Source organism: Triplophysa dalaica, chromosome 13, assembly GCF_015846415.1.
Source record: "Triplophysa dalaica isolate WHDGS20190420 chromosome 13, ASM1584641v1, whole genome shotgun sequence".
Lineage (NCBI taxonomy): Eukaryota > Metazoa > Chordata > Actinopteri > Cypriniformes > Nemacheilidae > Triplophysa > Triplophysa dalaica.
In genome coordinates, this window is record NC_079554.1 from 13852024 (window position 1) to 13874916 (window position 22893).

At 38.8% G+C, this 22893-nt stretch overlaps 2 protein-coding genes across 4 annotated transcripts; one reads left to right on the forward strand and one right to left on the reverse strand.

Annotated features, from left to right (window-relative positions):
- Positions 1 to 77: 77 nt before the first annotated feature.
- Positions 78 to 7854, forward strand: fntb (farnesyltransferase, CAAX box, beta). Of its 2 annotated transcripts, none has more exons than XM_056765044.1 (12): positions 78 to 267; positions 851 to 915; positions 2254 to 2326; positions 3366 to 3457; positions 3680 to 3826; positions 3930 to 4013; positions 4339 to 4425; positions 5075 to 5204; positions 5803 to 5935; positions 6210 to 6321; positions 7205 to 7319; positions 7409 to 7854. In XM_056765044.1, the coding sequence occupies exons 1-12, from the start codon at positions 169 to 171 to the stop codon at positions 7526 to 7528; spliced, it is 1257 nt and encodes a 418-aa protein (XP_056621022.1). In that variant the 5' UTR covers positions 78 to 168; the 3' UTR covers positions 7529 to 7854. The 2 variants fall into 2 exon arrangements, with proteins under 2 accessions (XP_056621022.1, XP_056621023.1); XM_056765045.1 differs by lacking the exon at positions 78 to 267 and adding an exon at positions 271 to 397.
- Positions 7855 to 8079: 225 nt separating this feature from the next.
- max (myc associated factor X) lies at positions 8080 to 14926 on the reverse strand. 2 transcript variants are annotated; one of them, XM_056765047.1, is made up of 5 exons: positions 14746 to 14926; positions 14382 to 14408; positions 10330 to 10437; positions 9533 to 9656; positions 8080 to 9406 (listed from the first exon to the last, which is right to left on the reverse strand). In XM_056765047.1, the coding sequence occupies exons 1-5, from the start codon at positions 14779 to 14781 to the stop codon at positions 9219 to 9221; spliced, it is 483 nt and encodes a 160-aa protein (XP_056621025.1). In that variant the 5' UTR covers positions 14782 to 14926; the 3' UTR covers positions 8080 to 9218. The 2 variants fall into 2 exon arrangements, with proteins under 2 accessions (XP_056621025.1, XP_056621024.1); XM_056765046.1 differs by having other exon boundaries at positions 9533 to 9671; positions 14746 to 14923.
- Positions 14927 to 22893: the final 7967 nt, after the last annotated feature.

Genomic DNA, 22893 nt, shown 5'->3' on the forward strand with positions numbered 1-22893 from the left:
CGCGACTAAACGCTGTGATGATATTTTAGCGATGCGCCTTCAGGCTTTCCGTACTTCGGCTCCCAGTCACTTGACTCCTTTCAGGAAGCCCCGCCCCCACCGTCTTGACACTTGCTCTGCTGGTAAACGCGTCGCTTTCTGTTAGCGCATGTGTTTTCAAACATCACCATGGAAGGATCGTCTATGCCGCTGCGATGTTTCCGTGAGTCGCACTCATCTGAGCTTTTCAACGATGACGGCGTGCAAACGGTGACCTCGAGAGAACAAGTGAGCTTAACTCGTAGTATTAGTTAGCTAATTGGTATTAGCGCAGAGCTAACGGTCTATGAGTGACACAGTCTTTATGCTGTATGTTCTGCACGTGCAAGGAAATATACTTCTGCATCCACCTCACCCGGTATTTATTCCGATTCTTCCGTTGCACTGCTGTGTGAGGAGTGCAGATTTATTTAAGTTTTATGTGTGCATTGACCAATAAGGAGCGATTATAAGTACTCTACACCAATAAGAATCGTCTCATACTTCACTGATTTATGTTATGTTGCACTGTAGTGTTGAGGGGTATTGTCTGCATTATCATATGGGAGATGCTTTTCATCACTCAGTAATTAGTAATAGAATAAATGCTATTCTGGTATGCACTAGTACTACCATATAAGAGTATATACTGTATATATTACAGTATATGTACACCCTGGACAGGATGTGATGTCATCCACCCATATGCACACTCAGTATCTGCCACAGTGAATTTCTTTGTGTGCCTGTCATTTGGCTTGTTGTTGCTCACATTTTCTGTTTGGTTATCTCACATCCACATTTCTGTTTCTTGTCCTATCATTGAATCCAGAAAAAAGTTGAACGCAGTATTCAAGAGGTTTACAGTGTTTACCAGCAAATGCACAGCGCACCACAGTAAGTAAAGTTCAGCATTAACACAAAGCAGGACTGCTTGCATCTCCAAAGCCTTCTGTGTGGCTACATTCACCTTAAGCGTAATTTTTAATTAAAGAAAATGTCTACAGAAGCAAGACCACCATTAATGTTATTATGTTGTAGTGCTGTTAAAATCTGTGACAAAAACCCGTATCCGAAGCACTTCAAATAATCATTCGATGATTAAATTAATAGTAAAGGCATAAGGTTGCTTGCTGTGTTTTTTTTCTGCTTCCAATAAACCTTTCTCCAGTTAAAAAGTGTGCAGATGCTGTGCTCTTTTTATATTATCACAGATAATTGTAGTACATAAAAATATAGCTAGACTACAATACATTTATTAAACCCAATATGGTGTGCAAGTAAACGGAAAGCAATGAATGTTATAAAAACATTATATAAAGCGTTTGACAATGTTTCTGAAAAGGTAAACGATTGCAGTTCAGAAGCAAGACTAAGAGCATTAGCATTCATTCATTCATTTTATTGTATCTCTGCAGATGGGATATTGATATCAAACAAAATAATAACACCAGTCGGTGTTTTAGGTAAGCGTAGGTGCAGACTTTGGTGCTGTGCCAATAAAATGCTGAACAAGGGCAGCAATGCTGTTGTTATAACTTGAGTAGTCTGTTATTAAATTTTTATTGCTTAACAATTTGACGACAAAGTCATTTTACATAAAACGTAATTCAGAAGGAGAAGTAAATAAAACAATAGTGAATAAACAGATAAATAATGCGCTCACAAAGTATTATAAGAATAAAAAAACAAAGACAAAACTGTCTTACAAACAGAATATTCTAAAATTAAATGTATTTATGTTTATCTTTTCGAAGTGTGTTATTTTAATATCAAAGAGATAACAAAATATTTATGTATAGAAGAATACAACAAATTTGCCAGTTTTAGCATTAACTCACAAGAATCCTGTTTGTTAGAGGCTCTGTTCTAGGGATCAACTGACAGGATTGTAACAAATCTAATGACTATGCCCCGTAGAGAGAGCAGGAGAGTAGAATGGGGCATTGTGATCTGTTCTCTCAGCTGAGGTACACTCAAATTAGACCCCAGCATCTCTGTGATGTCAAGCGTTCTGACTCACTGACAGTTTCTTTGATGTAAATAATTGCAGGATGGCAACTCTGTTATTGGACCTGCTTATATTATTTTAAATCTTGATGAAAAGGTGACATTGATCTTTTGTTAGTGAGCCTTCTATTAAAGCTGTGTGAGTCAACAGAGCAGATCAAAAAATAGACAAATAATGGTAAGTTGGTTCTAGATGCATGACTCTACACCCCGTCTATTTCTCAGGCCTGCTCTACTGAGGGAACAACACTATCATTACTTGAAGAAAGGTTTACGCCATCTCTCTGATGCATACGAGGTAAGCAGTGTCTTTGCAAATCAATTTAAAGTGACAGTTCATCCCTTTACTCGTCTCAGTCCATCCACCATCAGGTCTTTCTAAACCTGTGACTTTCTTTTTGGTTAGAACAGAAAAGGTGTCTTAACAGATTGGTCTATAGTAGTTAAATGTCCAAACGGCTCTACGCTTACATATTGTAAGTGGATAGGGACTAGGGGTGTCGGTAATCATCTGATCGCAAGTGTTCAACTTAACCACAATTTTTTTTACGATTTTTACATTTTAAAGGGATACTTCAACCAAAAATGTAAATTCTGTCATGAATTACTCGCTCTCTAGTTATTCCCAACCTGTATATGTTTGTTTGTTCAGTTGAACACAAAGATATTTGGAAGTATGTTGGCGATGGCAAATTAGTTCTGGGGGTTCATTGACTACCATAGTAGAAAATTTTTTTATGGTAGTCAAAGGTGCACCAGAATGGTTGCTTTTCTAAATTCATCAAAATATCTTCTTTTGTGTTCAACAGATCAAAAAAATACAATAATTATCCCTACTATGGTAGTCAATGGATCCCCAGATTTGTCAGTTGCTAACTTTTTTCCAAATATCTTTCTTTGTGTTTGACCGAACTGAGAAATGTATACAGGTTGGGAACAACTTGAGCGTGCGTAATTCATGACAGAATTTTTGGAGAGTAACATTTTGCAGAAGGGAAGAGGCAGAAACGAACCCCCCTCACGGTAGCCCCACCCTCACACATAACTGGTGACAGAAACAGAAGTCGTTTCGAGGGGGAGGTGTACATTTTTGATTCAAAATTAGGAGGACACAAAGAAAGTGCACAAATAAATCATTTGTTAAAAAACACAACAATATTCCATAAAAAAACAAGAATAGTACATTTTGATTTCATCGTGACTTTAAGCATCTAAGACTTTTAAGGCCATGTAATCCACGTGTTTGGATGTGAAAGAGAGAACACCGTGTTCCAAAGCAGCTCTCTGTGTGAGGGTGGTTGTAATGGCTGCTGAATCTGCATGTTGTCTGGCTTCAGTGTTTGGATGCCAGCCGGCCTTGGCTCTGCTATTGGATCCTGCACAGCCTGGAGCTGCTAGAAGAACCCGTGCCGGTGGCGGTTGCATCAGAGTGAGTACTCGCTACTATATATCTCCACACATCCGTGTTAAAACCCTGTACACATGAAAAAGTGGCTTAGGTGCCCTTACCCAGTTATGATCTTGGTTTTAATGCGACCACCAGACATAAAATCATTACACGATACATGACTTCTGAGGAACCCTTAAGTAGTATGAATCATGTTTAATCTTCGATGTGGCTTTCAGTGTTTAGTGTTCAATTTTCTTCTAGCGTGTGTCAGTTTCTGGCGAGGTGTCAGAGCCCGACAGGTGGGTTCAGTGGAGGTCCGGGTCAGCATGCTCACCTTGCACCCACCTACGCTGCTGTTAACGCTCTTTGCATCCTGGGCACAAAGGAGGCCTACAATGTCATCAACAGGTTTCACATTGGCCTCCTACTATAATTTTGTCAGTTGTTTACCTTTATACGATGCGTTTAACAACTCGCCATGGAAACACTATGTTCGCCCCTCCCCCATTAGAGAGAAGCTCCTGGACTTCCTGTATTCTGTGAAACAGCCAGATGGCTCCTTTGTGATGCATGTGGGTGGAGAGGTGGACGTCAGGTGAGCTCTTCCATTATGATTTCCACATACCCTGGAGCTTTCTGACAACTGCAGTGCATCTCTATTCCCCACAGTCTGACGTAACTGCAGCGAAGCATTTTTTTTAAGTGGTGACCTTTTACTGTTCTCAACAGACAGATCAGGTCTTCATGTTTCAACGCTAAGCAAATAAAGTCACTTTGATAAGCAATTGGATTTTACAGAGTTATATGCAATAAGTTTAATTCTTTTTACGTTTTTTTTGCAAAGCACAATCTCTGTATCCGCTTAAATTGTGATAATCCTCCATTGACTTCTGGTTGCATGTGTGTGTATGATCTGATAGGAGTGCATACTGTGCAGCTTCTGTGGCTTCGCTCACAAATATTATCACACCCACTCTGTTTGATGGGACGCACCATTGGATTATCAGGTCAGACCTTCCACATCCTGTTTTCAAACTCTATTCCTCTGTTGGATGTTATGGGGTTGAAGTGAGAAATGTTTAACAATAGTATTTCGGTATCAAATATAATTTTTTCATTTCACATTATTTGCGGTCAGTGTTTTTGTGCCTTTTGCCAAAATCAGAATTTAACATTATAAAACACTTTTTTTCCATAACAGGGTTGAAATTAACAAGCCCTTATTAAATAAAAAAATTCACCATTAATTCACCCTCATGTCAAACCAAACCTTCTAGAAAAGACAAGATATTTTGATCTTTTAGTGTTTTTACACCATTATTTTTTCAACCACAGAGTTGAACTTCGAGCTTGACAAGGCCTATTTAAGTGTAAAATTCTTTCACAATTTACTGACCATCATGTCCTTAAAAACCTAGTTTGACTTACTTTCTTCTAGAGAACACAAACACAAAGACATTTTGAAGAATGCTGATAACCAAACAACATTGTTCGCTATTGACTTCCATTGTGTTCACACAAAACAACTGAGACACAATAAATCTTATCAAATAATGTTAGTTTTATCAAGTAAGTAGTAGGTCATTGATGGCCAGCATTGTAACCTGGAAAGGATCCATAAATATTAATACACTGTGCTTTCCTTTGGTTCTTCAGTTGTCAGAACTGGGAGGGCGGTTTAGGTGGAGTCCCAGGACTTGAGGCACATGGTGGCTACACCTTCTGCGGCACCGCTGCCATGGTCATACTGGGCAAAGAACACATGCTGGATCTTAAAGGCTTGTTAGTAAGTCCATTGAGTTTGGTTCTGTATTCTGTTAAAACTTCAGACAGCGCCAGTCATCCTGTCCATTAATAGAATAAACTGTGCTTTATGAGATATGCTGAAGCTCAGCACTTTGGAGGACGAGAAATTTCTAAAGGATCTCATTAGTGGTTCTTTAACGAAACGAAACATTCTTGAAAATTGTTAAATCATCTTGTAGAAGTTCAGATCAGCCGTTTACATTACAGTAACATCGGTAATGACCTTAACCTATTATAGTCGTGGCCTAATGGTTGGAGAGTCGGACTCGTGACCAGAAGGTTGTCGGTTCGATTCTCAGAGCCAGCTGGTAACGACTGAAGTGCCCTTTAGCAAGGCACCATACCTCTTACTTGCTCCCCGGTCGCTGTAGTGATAGCTGCCCACTGCTCCGGGTGTACGTGTGTTCAACAATTGCTGTGCGTGTGTTCACAACTCTCTGAATGGGTTAAATGCAGAGGTCACATTTCGGGTATGGGTCACGTCACTATACCTGACAAATGAGTCACTTTCACTTCACTTTTTTCACTTCACTTATAGCCCGTCAATTGTGTGGTTTTCTGTCTTAATTTTTCATTAGCGGTGGGTAACCAGCAAACAAATGCGTTTTGAAGGTGGATTTCAGGGCCGGTGTAACAAACTGGTGGATGGATGTTACTCTTTCTGGCAAGCAGGGCTTTTACCATTACTCCACAGAGCTCTTTTCAAAGAAGGTGAGCAATCATACACCAATCAGAAAAAGACAATGTACAGTAATCTATCATAGTTCATTTTATTTTGATGTTGGTTTTCTGATGTAGATGATAAATGAACAATCACACATTTTGGCAATTACAATCATTGTTGGTTGTATCAACACAGTGTTTATACAACTTAAATGTTTGTTTCAGGGTAAGCTTTCATTTCAAACAAACCTAAGTTACGAGGTTTTATCTGGATTTGCAGTTTTTGTGTATTGCCCATTGAAAACATTGCTATGTGTTGAAGGAGAATCAACGCTGAGTGTGAGTAGCTGGATGTTTGAGAGAAAAGCCCTGCAAGAATACATCCTCCTCTGCTGCCAGAATCCTGGTGGAGGCCTTCTGGATAAACCCAGCAAGTGGGTACAGCTTCTTGACTACACACACACACGCTCATCTAATACAACTTGCATAATATCACCAGTAAGGCGTTTAATAAAACCTGAGGGAGCATGTACCAATGTGTTTCATAGATTACAGACAAAAATTTGACTCATTTTGAAAGCGATATTGATCTTTTTTTCATAGATGTCTATCTTTAAAAACCATTCTTTTTAGGGGTATTCACATTGTGCTCGGGCACGTTTGACACCTAAAGCCTGATTCGGTTGACTGGTGTGAGCACTCACAACCGCGCTTGGGCGGTTTGGAAAGGGGGCAGTGTGAGTGCAAACCCAACCAGAGTACTGCACTGAAAGCAAATTTCGTAAATGATGCGACTGTTAAAATTCCAAACATGTTTGTCAGACATCATGCAACGCTTTATGGTAATAAAGTATGCAGGGGTAATTTAAAATCACACTTGTATGACGATGATATCATAAGCTTAAAAAACATCGATTATTGTGGAATGCTAACATAGTTATCGTAACTTATCTTTATAGTTGGTGTGAATGGGCCTTAACACACAAGCTTGCTTTACCTTGCCAGTTACTTGAATTAAAGGAGAAGTTCACTTTGAAATAAGCCCCCGTTATCTTTCCATAGTCATTTTTATTCCTACTATGGAAAGTCAATTGAGGCTTATTTTAAAGTGAACTACTACTCATAAGAAAGTTTCCCTCAAAATGAATATTCTGTCCTTATGTCATTTCAAACCTATATTGCTTTCTTCTTGTGGTTTAGACAAAAGGAGACATTCTGAACGGGGCTGCCCTTTTCCATGTATATGCAATGAATGGGAACTGGAGCTTTCAAGCTTCAAAGAGATTTTAATAACAGTTCATTGTCGATTCCTCTCAGGTCTAGAGATTTTTACCATACGTGCTACTGTCTGAGTGGACTCTCAATAGCACAGCATTTTGGAAACCAAGATCTCCATAATGAATTGATCCTGGGTCGAGACGAGAACAGGCTGGTAGGAAATACAGAATGTACTGTTTTGTACACCAACATTAAGATAATTGTATTAATGTGACTTGAACGTTCTCGTATTTTTCCATTAAGGCACCTACTCATCCAGTTTACAACATCGGTCCGGAGAAGGTCGCCCGAGCGATTGAACATTTCCACCAGCTGCCGGTTCCAGTTTTCACAGGAGCTACGAATGATACGGACCAGTCATAGACTTTCATTTCTATTAAAGATATGTGAGAAATTGAGCTAGCTTGATCTGAAGCAGAGGCGTCATCTGTAAATGCTGTAGAGAGGAATATGTTGGTTTGTACTACAAAGAAAACACACCAGGGGTCTTTATCTCCTAGTTTCAGCATGGGATTTTGATTCTGGAGAAACAGCGGAGACTGACCTGCCAAGGTGTTACCAATGCACCAGTCAATGAAAGTTTATTTGCACATACAGTACCAACTTACTTTTGCTTTTGGTAAATGTTTTCTGGAGTGTATGTGCCAGTAGGGTTCTGGTTAGAAATAAAGAATTTGTATTATGATTTATACTTATAGTCCTGATTTCTGAATAGATATTTTGCTGACTTATGATGCTATTGAAAGGGAAACGGGTGCTACAACCTTTAGTTGCTCACCACATCAGTTTTCACATCATATAGTTTTATGACCTTCTTGAGGTAATCAAGTTATACAATTTTCACATCATTATTGTCTGTTTATGGTATCGTGGCAGAATGGCGCAGTAGGTGCAAAAGAATCACACAGCATATGTAAAGGATAAAATAGTTTATTTATATTCTCATTGTAAAGGTAGGCCTCACCTTGCAAGACAACTGTTGGCAGTATGTACAACATACCTGTAATTTCCATGGAATGGAATCAGACAAAGAAAGACCTACTCAGTTTCACTAATGTCCAGAGTGGAAAATATGGTAAAAGATATACACATACTCAAAATGCAACTTCCGTGGTGTGCTGCAGTCAAATTTCTGATCAACATTTAGAACATTTATCTTAAAAGTCACAACATGAATCTACTCTTTCAATATCGACTAGCTTCATGGGGAAACAAGTTTTGGAACGTTTATATTCCCAATATGGAGTGAATACATCAATTTAATCATCGGGAGGCTTGAATGACAGATGCAAAATAAATCACTTTTCAGCCACCATTTTAAAAAAATCATTTTTTTTCAACCTGTAAACTTTGACTACATCAGCATCAGGCTTAAACAACAAAATACAACACAAGCTCAACAGCCTTCCTATAAAGAATGTTTTTTTTTTTATGTCAAAATGTATTACTCATCCCATAGTTGTAACATGGGTACATTGATAAGATGCTTTAAAGTAACTGAACATTCCCTTATGGAAAACTTACAAATATTTATAAAGGCAAACCACTCAGGACAATTTAGCTAAGGGTAAATTCTAAGCAGGCTTTAAGATATTCAACAAAAAAATTATATTTTAGCAGTGCTATGAGCTGTACGCCTCGTTCACCCCTTCGAATTCCACCCGGAGGGATTGTTGTTGAGGGTACAAAAAAGCATCAAGTCCTTAAATTGCAAAGCTGCCTCATTTTGGGTTTAAAATCATCGTTTCTTGTTGCGCGTGCCAAGGCGCAAGATGGACGAACTCAGAAAGGGAGGGAGAGAAAAACAAGCCATGATTTCAATTGTGAGTCTTCTTCCTGTAAACGGGTGTTCCTCGCTCTTGTGACCCTGTAAGGAAGTTTTCTGCAGATGTGGATTCGAGGGTTATCTGGTTGACATTCACCGAAGGAGATTGATCAAGAAGGTTTGGGTAGATACAGGTACATACAAACTAAACTAAACTAAACAGGCCGTTGCTGTGACTCTCCCTCCCCTCAAAGGAGAACTTTGTGGAGCAGGCTTAAGATCTGCTGTTTAGCTATCCTCCCCACGGTGTTTCTTCCGGGTGCGCTGTTCTTCTGGCTCAGACTCCGAGCTTGAGTCAGAACCGCCGTCGAAAGCCGATACAGCGCTGCCTTTGGGGTTGGTGTACAGGCTGCTGTCTGAAGACGAATAGTTGGCCTGAAGCTGCGTTGTCCCCTTGACTTTCTCCAGTGCCCGTACTAGAAATGTTCAAGCATACATGATGCAAAACAGCTGACATTTTTAATGCAAATCAGCATATGCTGATGACATCAGGACTCAAAAACATGGAAATATGCACTCAATCCCTGGGGGACAACACCCACCTTGTTGCTCCAGCAGAGCGTTCTGCCTCTTCAGGTCGTCGATGTCCTGCTGGTGTGTGTGGTTTTTTCGTCGCATGTACTGTATGTACTCTGTGGCTTTATCTAGGATCTGAGCTCGGGATGCCTGTTTGATAGATTGCTGTCAGCAACAAATGGAAAAACTAGATTTTGACGCAAGGAATGCTTTTTGACACTCAAGACATATGAATCCCAAACATGATATTCCCCAACCAAAAATTGCTTTAACAACAAACAAGAAATTCTCCACATCCACACATCTGAATAAAGTATAAAAGTCCACTATGAGGCATTATTTGCCTGGATTTGTAAAAAAATAATGAAGTAAACAATATGCCTTAAAGATCAACCGAAATACACTATCAGAAAAACTGCACTTCTTCAAACAAAGCTCATCTCAAGCCATACTGGAACCAGGGACAAAAGAAATCGTTTGGTTTATTTTTTTTATAGAACTGCGATCCAGCCCTCTATTTTAGACCTGCCAGAAAAAGAAGGGGGAAACCCCATTTCCTTAGTGTCTTCCTGGCTCCATGCCTGTATTAAAACCACATCTATCAGTCCAGACCACGTAGTATCTACTCCAAACCACTTTCCTTTCATTCTCAAACATAATTAAAATTCAATTCTAGCACACAATACATTTTTAAATTATCACATTTGAAACAACTTCTGTGACATTTCTATAACAATCACTAATAAATAACAATCACAATAAACATTTCATTAACAAAATCCTTCATCGTATCCTCATGGTTTTACCATCGACTTTAACCAACCTTTTCCCCTTGCAAGGCGGGAACGGAATCGCGAAGGCTGTGAAAGCTGTCTTTGATGTGGTCCCTACGCTTGCGCTCCAGCGCATTGTGGTGTGCCCGTTTGTCTGCCTGCAATGAGAGAATCACAAGGCCTTCAGCCTCTTTGTTTCTGATTGTATGATAATAACAATTAAAATCAGCCTTGCAAAAGTATTCACCCCCCTTCACTTTATTCTCATTCTGTTACGTTGCTGCCATGTCTTAAACTACTTTAAATAATTTTTTTACATGAATCTACACTCAATGCAGAATAATTTCGCAACAGAAAACATTTGTGATTTAGAACTGTAGCAAACTTATTAAAAATAAAAAAACATAAGTAAATTGGATACGTATTCATACCCTTAACTCGGAAGATGGTTAAAGCACCTTTACAGACTCAAACCTTTTGGGGCATGATGTGACAAGCTTTACACATCTGCATTTGGCAATTTTCTGCCATTCTTCTCCTCAGATCCTCTCAAACTCTGACTGGTTGGATGGAGATCGTCAGTGGACAAACATTTTCAGGTTTATACAAAGATGTCCGGTTCAGTTTCTTTATATTTCAAGTTTTCATGTTTCTTCACTGAGCAAAGGCTTGAGTGTGGCCACTCTGCCATAAAGCCCAGATTGGTGGAGTGTTGCAGTGATGTTTGTCCTTCTGTAAGTTTCTCCCATCTCAATATATGATCATGGATCTCAACCAGAATGATCATCATCATCATCATCCGCCCTAACCAAGACCCTTCTCCATCAACGGCTCAGTTTGGACAGGAGGTCAGGTGGTTCCAAACCTCTTGTATTAAGGATTAATGCTTCTGTGAACCTTCACTACAGACGATTTATTTCACAAGTCTTCCCCAGATCTGTCTTGATACAACCCTGTCTCAGAGCTCTACCTCCAGTTATTTGGACCTCATGTCTTGGTTTAACTTTGATATGTATTTTCAGCTGTTGGACCTTATATTGAGAGGTATGTGCCGCTCCAAATCATATTATTCAATTGAATTTGCCACATGTTAACTCCACTCGAAGTGTAGAAACATCAACAAGCAAGACAAATACTTCTTTGCTACATTTCAAGTCTCCCAGAAAAGGGTATGGATACTTATGCAATGTAAATGTTTTCGTTTTTCATTTTTAATAAATTTGCAAAGCTGTCACAAATCTTTTTTTGTCTCGTCATTGTTGTGCATGGAGTGTAGATGAATGTGTTTGTTTTTATTTAAAGTAGTTTAAGATAAGGCAGCAACACAACAATATTTGAATAAAATGAAGGGGGAAGAATACTTTTGAAAGGCACTGTAGATGTAGATTAAAAAAATCTAAAAATCTAACTGAAGCAAATGCTAATTTAAGATGATGTTAAGACCAAGACGAACCAATGAATTGTTGAACCAACTGGTCGATTTGTATAGGGATGAATAATGCTCATGTTTGACATACTAATTACATTCCTTAGCAAACCCACTTGATTTTTTTTTGTTATTCATTCATTCAGGACATTTTCTAATAATAAATAAAATGCTTGTTATCATAACTGGGACGCTTGCCGTTTTCCTTAAAATGCATCTACATCAGGCCAGGTTTAGTACCCTTGGATCACTACGCTAAAAAAAACAATAACATGGCCACTCGAGTCCAATGTCACAGGGCTTGGCAGAGGCTGTTATTACATAAAGGCACAGCTGTAAAACCTGTTTCAAATCCAGTGACTCATAAACAAGTGCCTATTTCGCATTCTGTGGAAAAAGAAACGAAACGAAAGGAGTTATCCAAACACCGAACTGCCACTGCACAACACAAAGACATTCCAGTGTCTCTGCGCCACCTGGAACAGTCTGAGGTGTGGCCACAGTGTCAGTGGCAGATTCAATCGGTAGGTTTCATGTGTAAAAGGTTACGCTGTATACGGTCAGTGTCAGGATTGTATTACACGGACGAGGTGTAAGCGCTACCGATTGCTCAACATATCAAGGGCGATGCATGTGCCGTGGCCACAATGCAACAGCAATTCTGTCACAAGGAGCATACGCATGTGACAGGCCCGTGTCTCTTGGAACCTTGGCGAATATAAATAGTAAAGTAGAATGCAATATGAGTCGTCTTGGATAAAAAGCATCTGCCAAATGCATAAATGTTTATTAAATTTAAAAAAGCTAACGATTATAAAAAGTAAAGCAAGGATCTAAACAAACTTGTTGAGGAAAACTGTCAGTATAGTCCACGCAGCCCTGTTGTCTTATGATCTCAACATCCTGATGTAAAAACGATTTCCTCCCCGAACAAAACGAGGAGGGATAAAAGAGCTTTGGGGTAATTGCAGACCTTGTGTCTCCAGTCTATACATTAGGAACTCAAAGCTAGTAAAAAAATAAACAACAAAAAAGAAGCTACCTCGGGGCTCAACAATAGGACAGTGCTGCATGTTTGTTGGTTGTGTTTTTATGCTTTAAACTCAATTTAAACATTCTACGTTCTTTGTTATGTCTGGAGGGTTGTGATATGAATAAACATTTTATAATTAACAATAAATTATACAGCATTTTTTAGCTGTTACTGTAAGTTACTTGGTAAAGAAAGCAACATTTAGTCATTTATTTCTATCACACAATAATATTTAGTTTCTATGAAGGCGATTTTGAAAAACTTGACAAACTGCGATAAAACTTCACCTTTCATTTTCTGAGCAATAAACACTTAACATCAAAACATGCTCGTAGAAGGTGTAACTGTGTTTTTGTTGATTGTCTATCCAATCAGATTTTGCTACCCTCACGGTGTTGTGTGCGGTTAAGGTTAGGGTTGAAGGATAAGGTTATGTTTTGTATGGGAGGTAGCAATCTGATGATGCAGAACAACAGACAACACTGACAGACAACAGCATAATCAGTCACAGATGTTGAAAGATATACAAGGTCCTTTTCTTGTTAAACGGAGAGTAGCATAACACATATGGAGCAGACATGTAAGGACTAAAAACAGGACTTTAGACTGTGTTCCCATCCCGCATAATCCCAAAAACAATTTCAATTCCATGGAGCTGTTCTACATGAATTGCATGGTTTGCTATTACCAATTTACAACTGAACATTCTTGTCCTACTTGAACTTTTCAAAAAAAAAATCCCTTCTGCCTGGTTTCTGAGAGATTTAACGTTAACTTGCCCACATAGTTTAAATTAAGCATTAATTTAAATAACATGCACTTTTATTAATAAAGTATTTCTATGTTAGGGTGTCAGCAGCATTATGCACTTGGCCAGGCCCCAGGCTTGTTTGTGATGACGTCATAATGACAAGGGCAAACGCATTACGCACATCAACTTATTTCTAAATGCACGAGCAAAAGAAGTTGACAAAAAGAAATCTGCCCTGAACACTTACCACTCTTATATATATATTATTATAAATAACATAATTATATATAATAATAATAATAAAAGCACAATAAACGTGACATTTTTCACGTATTTGTAATTACACCGGAAGCATGTTAAAAAGGTTTGGCATGTTCTACGGGGAATAAATAAATAATGAATAAATGAAGGGGTCTCATAGTTGCACATGATGCTCATTTCGTACATATTGTACTAGATAAAACAAGAGTTAGGCTATATTTTTTAATGCCATCTTTCCCAGAGCTAGCGACTCGACACACAAGAACGCTCCTATAATAAAGAGCTTCTTCGACGCTTATAACGCAGCGTTCTAGTGTATCGCGTCGCTCGCTACACACAGCCAACAACACTCACGTCACTCCCTCAATGCAGCAAGTGACCTGCTGTCGAGCACTGAGCTCCCTAAACCGTCCAAAAGCAAGCAGACTCAACAAGCAGTCGCTCACGTTGACTGAATCCAGTACATCTCCCCCATTTACTCTTGATTCTCTCTTGTTTTGTCGTCCACCGATGCAAATTTATTACGGCCGTTCAGTACCTACCCGGAAATAAATTGTAGCTAATCTCAAAAAGAGAAGATACTTTCGGCATTAAATGCTAAACTGGATTAAATGATCCGTTTATTACGCACCCCAGAGTGAAATCTCGATGAATCTTCCTGTAAAAACAAAACAGAAAAGTACAATTGTAGCTCCAGCTGTAAGAGTGATGTAAGAGTTAACTGGCTATTGATGGTTTTAGTAAATAAAAATGGCAAATAATGTAACGTTACAAGTATGGAGTCGAACTCCGTGTGTACTTGCTCATCTGAATATTATTATATAACGTTAGCTGGCTAGAAAATATTGATTTCAAGCGCTATGTTGGCTAGCTAGCTAGCTAGCATGCTAGCCTCGTATTGAGGCTCAAGTATCGAAAATACAAGAGGGTTCGTTCTCTGTTGCCAAGATTATCGAACAAACATGCAGAGCTAAGGCAAAAATAAATATACTCACATCGCTGTCGACCTCGATATCATCGTTGTCGCTCATTCTTCGGCGAAGATAGACGGATCTACACGAATTGTTGTTTTGAAGACAACATAAAATAGGGCCCGAATCAAATGAACAAACAGGAGATTCTCTGCCTAAACGAAACGAGATCAACGGACTCCTTTCACGTGACTCGCCTACACACGGACATTTACAATGGCGTGTCACGCCGATGACGGCGGCGCGAGGCATTGTGGGACTTGAATTTTTTTGCGGCCATTGTCAACGGCAACTTTATTACGTAAAACTACAATAACCCTTCGGCATCTCCGGGTGTCGTTTCTACTTCGCGTTAAGCATGACCCTTTTTGGTTGGGATTAGGTATGGTAGTTGTAGTTTATTTTTTGTTATCGTTCAGAAGCGCTGCCACCAAGACACGTGGAAAGTGCTCAATGCCACACAGTGCTGTTTATGATTACCATAGGTTTATAATACGTTCCAATAAACAAGACACGTAAATATATAAATAAATTGAGTTCAATTATGTGATTGCCAAGCATCTGACATAAAATATGCAAAAAACTATTTTTACATTGACATGAAAAATGAGAGTACAACCCTGAGAAAAATTAACCACTGTTAGTAAAAATGAAGCAATCATGATTTTTTTGGATGATTGATTATCAGATTAGCTACAGTATATGGTTATTGTGGTACCATTGTAAGGAACTATACTATAGTTTTACTACAAATAACTTTACTATAGTTTAACCATGGAAGTGCAGTTGTTACAAAATAAATAAATACAATAAGGTAATGGAATAATATTGTACTATAACCTACTCTGTTTCATGTTCTTAATGGGAAAACAGGTCATAATGAATGCGCTCGTGTTGCATGAGACTACACAGACTCCTCATACTTTTAATATAAAATCGAAATTGTTCAATAAATGAACTGTCACTCGAATGTCTCCATGAAAGCCAGTGTATTTTCCCCTCTTCTTAAAATAGTGCTACAGATAAGGAGCTTAAACAGTGGATTATATGTGCTGGATCAGTAAAAGGGGGAAAACAAGCACATAGTTGTATTCACGCCCCCACAGGGTCATAGTTCTGAATAGGAGAGTCAAACGCTGACCCTTTCTCATAAGCCCACATATTCTTTTGGATGTGTACAGATGATAGAAATATTTGGAGCAGCACAGCAAATTTATAAAGGAACAAATAGGATCTGAACTGAACAGTAAGCAACCCAATCATCCGTCATGCTTGTAATTTAAAATTCAGTAAATTCATGTTGTTCTGCATTGTGGTGAAGAGTGTACGTAAATGTGAGGACTCAACTTTTATAGTCCTTTTCATTTTTCAGTTTCTTCATTCATGATGAGTAATATGACCTGCTTTATCACAATTCTGTCTAAATGCTAGTCTTTACGAAGGATAGATGCAGTCAATAAATGAGTCTGCAGATGGGATGAAATGTGGCCCACCCTAAAAAAACACACAGCTTCGTCTATATGACAGCTTGCAAATATGAGCTCAGTGTACGTGCATTTACACACAAGCACCCTTCCCCCTTCAAAACAAGATTTTTTTGCCCGTTTCAGCAAGTACTAACGTTCAAACACTAGATGGCACAATTCAGAATGTGCAAATACCAAAACACACCAAGGCACTCGTTTTTAATAAAAATAAAAAATAACAAGAAAAGCTTCTAAAGAGCCCCTCATCATTTTATCTCATCTTTGTCACGTGCTTTTATGCGTCAGCCTACAAATTTCGAGATGTCACAGTGCATTCGGTTGTTTTAATTTTTACAAATTTATGTAATAATTTGAGATATTGTAGGATGCATAGGTTAAAACGGGTTGAAAATGATATAAGCTGCACATGCGTGGTTCAGCTAAAAATGTAACGTCATAAATATGGAGTACTCAATTTCAACACTAGAAGATACACTTGACACTTACAATACAGAAGAATGTTCAAAAAGCTGTTTAAAAATATGAAGGCTCTGCACTTAATCTTTGGTGTTTCGTTTCGGACGTCATTACTCTGTTGTTTTATTGCAAGTATACAACCAGGCTAAATGAACCCATGTAACAAGCCTCCTGATTTCAGTTCACTGGCTGCGAGTTGCTGCCCGCGTCAAGTTCACAAAAAGACTGGAAGGAAGTAGGGACTTCATAGAAGCAGGAACTGGACAGCCTGTTTCTGAGAATAGAGACGACTGTGAAAAACGCAGGTAAATTATGTAATATATACAGTAGTCAACATTTGATGTGAATAAAAAGTTTATCAAACTTGTCCTAGACAAGAACGGGTATTGTTCATGTTTTAGGACAACTTTGATGAACATTTGAAGTGGATCAAAAAGGTTCATCAAAGTTGTCCTAAGCCGAGAACAATACCCATTCTTGTCAGGGACAACTTTGATAAACCTTTTTTGATCCACTTCAAATGTTGACTATTGTATATATGTGTATATGTATATGTATGTACATACGTACATATATATACATGCATACATACATACATACATACAGTATGTACACGCATACATAAACACACACTTACAGTATGTACCAGTGGCGGCTGTTGATCTTTTAAAGAGGGGAAGCTCATTTTCGGCCTAAATCATAAAAATTGTCCAATTATTTATATGTAAATTCTGTCCTACGTTCCTTTTCAAGAAAATGCTCTGTAACCCTGTCGTACCAACTAGGCGTCTTTTCCAGTGACTTGAGCAGTGTCCTCTCAATGGCCAGCAGAGCTAGGCTTCTTAAACGGCCTTGGCCCGTTGTGTTACAGGTATAGGACTTGAGCCGCTTTAAACAGGAGAAGCTCCTTTCTACACCTGCAGATGTAGCTCCAATTGTTGCCACTAATGAGAACAGTTGTAAAGCTGAGGCATTGCACTGTCCAACTCCATGTCTTTAAGGAACACCAAGTAATCACACAGCTTTCCCCTGTTACTCTGCAAGTCCTGATCTGAATACAGGACTTGAAGTTCAGACCTCAGTCTCCCTGAATCAAAGTGATGGCCATAACTTTTCAGGACACTTTGGAAGGCCTCCTCTGGAAATGCTTGTCTCATGTCATCAAATTTCCCTGGATTGACTAATTCTAAGAAAAGCATACTTTCCAAATTTGAAAAACGTCGAGGAATCTGCTCCAAGATGTTATCAAGGATGGCCATGTACAGATTTCTGTAGCGCTCTTGGGGATCCTGCAATTGGGTCAGACGGCGCTTTCTCATGGGCTCATCTCTTGGGTCTGATGTGAGATCTGCTGCTTTGGCATAAACAGCTTGGAAAGCCCCCTCTGACCTCTTCTCTTTGACAAATGCAAGAAGAGACTCAATTCTTTTCTTGCAGTAAAGAACATCCATCGCTCTCTCCCAGACAATAACAAAGACCACATCAGTCTCAGAGAAGATTTGTTCATATGTGTACAACATGAACACAAACTCAAAATCCTTCAGTTTCCTAACGAAGCCTTTGGCACAATCCAGTGTATCATCATCCATTGTCGTATCTGCAATGATGTTATCAAATGTCTGCAGGAGGCCATCATAATTGTTTGCCACAGTGCTCACTATCTGTGATGTGAAATTCCATTGAGTAGGAGCGTTTCTGGGCAACCTTGAGCAGCCTGCAGACTCCAGAAAAGACGTCCTCTTTGTGGATTTTGAGAAAAATGTGGCAAACCCAGAGAGTGATGAAAAAACAATTCTGCACTCAGGCAAGCATTTGGCCCCCTGTGACAGCACCAGATTCAGTCTGTGTGCATAACAATGCACAAACATTGCACTGGGGGCTATTGCTTTCACTTTGGCCTGCAGACCATTGAGAGCTGAAGCCATGACAGCAGCCCCATCATAGGTCTGTGCCACAAGCTTATCCTTAAAATTGTAGCCCTGCATGTTCTCATTTAAAACATCAAAAACGGACTGAGCATCTCGCCCCCCAGATACATCAAAAAATCCAATGAAGCGCTCCTGAATTTTACCTGCACTATCCACATAGCGAACAATGACAGAGAGTTGGGCACGGCAGGATATATCAGTGGTTTCATCCACCTGCCATCCAAAAAAGGGAGCATCCTGAATTTCATCTCTGATCTGATCAGAAATGGTGGCTGCAAGAGCAGAGATCAAGTCATTTTGAATAGTGTGTGACATACCAGAAAACACAGTTGAGGACTCGAATTGTGTGGACAGGACAGAGTCATATTTAGCTAATGTTTCTGTGAACTCTCTGTAATTCCCCTTGTTGGATGATTCACTACTCTCATCATGTCCCCTAAATGACAGCTCCTGCCGGCCAAGCAAGGATGTCACATCAATAAGGCGGTTTAGGAAGGCCGTTTTGTTTAACAGTTTCATTATGTTTAGCCACTTGAATGCGAGCACCTTCATTGATTGCATGCTCGACCCTGATCCTGCCCATGCAACTTAATCTTGCACATGCACTCACATGTTCATTGCTATTTTCATGCCTTTTATATGCCCTGTCAAAGTTTGACAGATCTCCAAACCCCAATTTTGACCAAACAACACATCCATGAGATGGTTTCATCAAGAGACATGGCCAGCAGTACATTTTCTTTTTCACAGCACTTTCAGTCAGCCAGCTAACTTTGTCATACCAGGAGAGCTGAAAAGACCTGTTACTTTTCCCTATCTTTTGCACTAAATCAATCTTAGGTGTTGATCTGCCCTGCTGTTTAATTCTAAGTTTCTCCTCGTAAGGAAGACTTTCTAATGGCTTTGCCAAAATCAGGTCGACAATATTAGCACTGTCTGCCATCGTGTGCAGTTTGCTAGCTGGCTAGTTCAGACTATATGAATTAATGAACAAACGATCTAATATATATATATATATATATATATATATATATATATATATATATATTTAACTCAACGGGAGGAAATGTGGGAATTATGTTAAACTGAAACAATAAATGTGGTGTGAAATTGTGTGAAATATACGATGAAGGTTGCAGCAGTTTGTCTTTAGACTACACATGCAAAATCCGCGATGGGACTGAGTTGGAAATAGAGACACAGAGTGATACGCGTCATAATCTGAAGACCACGCCCACACCAACCGTCTCTTTGCATTGCGAGAAGCTGCCGCCTCCTTGCCATTTATGATTTATAACAAAAAAAATCTCTAAAAGCTGATATGTGACAATGTGTATAGCAAACAAGTTAAAAAAAACAAGAAATACGTTTTTATAAGCTGTCGACCCCCAAAAATGAGCGTTTTATGACATAAAAGTGGATTAAAAAGAGATGACAGACCCTCCAATCATCAGGCAGACGCTCGGAGTCCGGGCCAGCCCACTCCTCCATTCATCTCAGAGACGCTGAGCGTCAGTGGGCGGGACATAATCGCAGCATTATCCAATGACAGTCTTGTTTCTAAGCACTGAAAAAACTGTTTAAAGCAGCCCCATTGAAGTCAATGGACGCTGGGCTTCAACAGAGTAATGCACTGTACGCTACGGGAATGAATGAGAAGGAAATCGAGTCAGCCGACCTAAGTAGCTGATTCTGAACGAAATTGTTTTCGTTCGAGATGAACGTTTTTAACGCATTTTTAGTCAATAAAATGTTAACATAATAGTACATATATTTGACCATTCATTTTTTGACAATTATAGGGGAAGCTGAGCTTCCCTTGCAGTCTTAAAGAAATCGCGTCTGGTATGTACATACATCTCACTGCCGAAACTCATAGAATTTAGCGCAAACGGACAGCTGTAATTGAGGCTTTTGGCGATTATTTAAGTGTTTCGCCTATATTTCGCCTATATAAATTTCAGGCTTGATTAATCAGTTTTTACACACATCATGGCTACAAATTAACAATTTAAGTTTGTTTCTAGAATATCTGTTTTTGTACGAATACAGCAAACGTGACAGAAGTGCAAAGTTACAATTTACCCCATGGGATTCACTGTAACAGACGGATGATTAGTTGGAACACTTGCTAAAAAATGTTTCAACAAAAATAACTCGATCTTATTTCGTCCATATATATGGATATTGTTTGTACATCTGTCTATAACAGACAGATATCTAGATCTATCATCTAGAATTTAAGAATAGAAGGGTACCATCTCATTCTTTCCCACATCTGGACACCAATGAGGATGTTCCTGATTGCTTTTCGTCAGCTCCTCTCTTCCTTGCCTTACTTTTCCTGAATGTTCTTCTAACTGCATGGTCCTCAAGCGGAGAGCAACAGATAAAGTGATGCTCCATCAGTTGCATGATTTTAGCCCTCTTATGGCTCCTACAAACTAAACATGTTGAAGTATTACTGAAAATAAGCAGTTTTCTATTATTACATTTAGAATGTTTATATGTTATTTGGCATCAATTAAAATATTTACTTTATTTCTCAATTTTTTTGTCCTTTCACTGGACAAATGAACAAAATTTTGAAACACAAGAGGGCAGCATTTTACCTAAATTCCTTTTTTGAATTCTCTCATCAGTACTTTAAAAGCCGATTTCCAACTCCAGTCCTCAGGCCCCCCCTGACAGAATACTTTGCATGTCTCCCTATTGAACACCTGAACAAGTTAATGAGATAATGAAGTGATGATTGAGTCATTAATGATGAACAGGTGATGTTAACAAACACAAAATAGTTTGTTTCTGAAGCATATTTATAAGAGCCTGACAAAAGACAAAATTATTTCGTTCTGGTTCTGGTAATAGCTGTGCAAATGTTGGTTGATTTTTGGTGTGTCACGAGATTTGTCAGACTTCAATCCCCCTTATTTGTATCTGTTTTATAACAATTTAAGAAGGTTTCATTCCAACAATTTTGTCTTTTGTACGGCTGTTCAGAAACACACTATAACAGCTTTATAAATCAAGGGTAAGAGCCCCACTAAAGGAAACATTATTATGGTTTTTGAACTTACTTATGATGTTTTCTTCAGTGATTAACATCACCTGTTCATCATTATTGATCAATCATCACTTCATAATCTCATTAACTTGTACATGTGTTCAATAGGGAGACATCTAAAATATTCTGTCAGGTGGGGCCTGAGGACTGGAGTTGAGAACTACTGAGAGTCGGGACGAGTACTAAGACAACATTGTAGCCAATCAGCAGTAAGGTGCACAGTGCTCAGGACGGACATTGGCCGAGCCGTGCGCTGACAAAAGCGAAAGAGGGGTGTGTTTGTTTAGGTGTTTGAACACCAACAAGGGCTATAAGAAATCGGACACCCTGCCTTTAAGAAGAAGGCAGCAGTTCTACGCTTTAGACAATTTATATGCATAGTGATGGTTATCTAAAAGTTATCAATGCACAATTGCTGCGCAAAAAGGCTGTGTTTGATTTATTATGTTGATGCAAGAGTTGAGTATTTGCATTAAATTGGCGAATTCAGCCTTGTCTTCTTACACCCTGTCTACACAGGACGAGATTCTACAGAGTAGCATTTGACTATATGTGCCATATAATACCTGACGTCAATACAAATAATTGACTGTGCAGTCATTATGATGACATAAACTGAAACAGGAATAACATTAAATTAATAAATAAAAAAGATTAAAATAAAGAATGGTTCAATTGAACACCTTTATTTGTGTTTTACACAATGGAAGTGTTGTAATCAGGCTGTTTACCTTTTTAAGGTGCCAGTGCCAATCTGACAGGTCATAGTCTATATATGTATATTGGCCTATCTCGTTTTCTGATATGAAACTTTAACTATGACGTGCTTTTAAAAACAGGGTTTTGTGGTTTTTGGAATAAGTTTATAATTTATGTATTTTGCTGCAGAGTTGTGCACTCGCTGCATCGAGGAGGATGTGGTTGGCATAGAAAGCAACGAACAACAATCTTGCAAAAAAGGCAAAACTCTGAGTCAAACTGGCAAGCGTGCAGTGATTTAACAAAACAATGTTGACGACACTGGTCGATTAATTTCTTATCAAACAGTATACAGATCAGCATTTGAGCTTGTTAAACAATGATTGAAGATCTTGCACTCAAACAAAGATGTGTTTGTTTTAAAGACACATTCTGAGAAATGCTTCTGTAATATTTAAATAGGGAGTTTTTAAACTTGTTTTTGTACTTATAGCAAATTTAGCATTTTGGATGTATTTCACACATGTACTAGTTTAGG

What these genes read in the sequence shown, in the direction of transcription:
- fntb (XM_056765044.1), top strand. Translation starts at nt 169, where the DNA reads ATGGAAGGATCGTCTATGCCGCTGCGATGTTTCCGTGAGTCGCACTCA. An exon ending in ATCTCTCTGATGCATACGAG is followed by an intron (nt 2,327 to 3,365) that starts GTAAGCAGTGTC and finishes GTCTGGCTTCAG; the next exon opens with TGTTTGGATGCCAGCCGGCC. An exon ending in GTCGAGACGAGAACAGGCTG is followed by an intron (nt 7,320 to 7,408) that starts GTAGGAAATACA and finishes TTTTCCATTAAG; the next exon opens with GCACCTACTCATCCAGTTTA.
- max (XM_056765046.1), bottom strand. Translation starts at nt 14,781, where the DNA reads ATGAGCGACAACGATGATATCGAGGTCGACAGCGAT. An exon ending in CATCGAGATTTCACTCTGGG is followed by an intron (nt 10,438 to 14,381) that starts GTGCGTAATAAA and finishes CTCTCATTGCAG; the next exon opens with GCAGACAAACGGGCACACCA. An exon ending in CCGCCTTGCAAGGGGAAAAG is followed by an intron (nt 9,672 to 10,329) that starts GTTGGTTAAAGT and finishes TGTTGCTGACAG; the next exon opens with CAATCTATCAAACAGGCATC.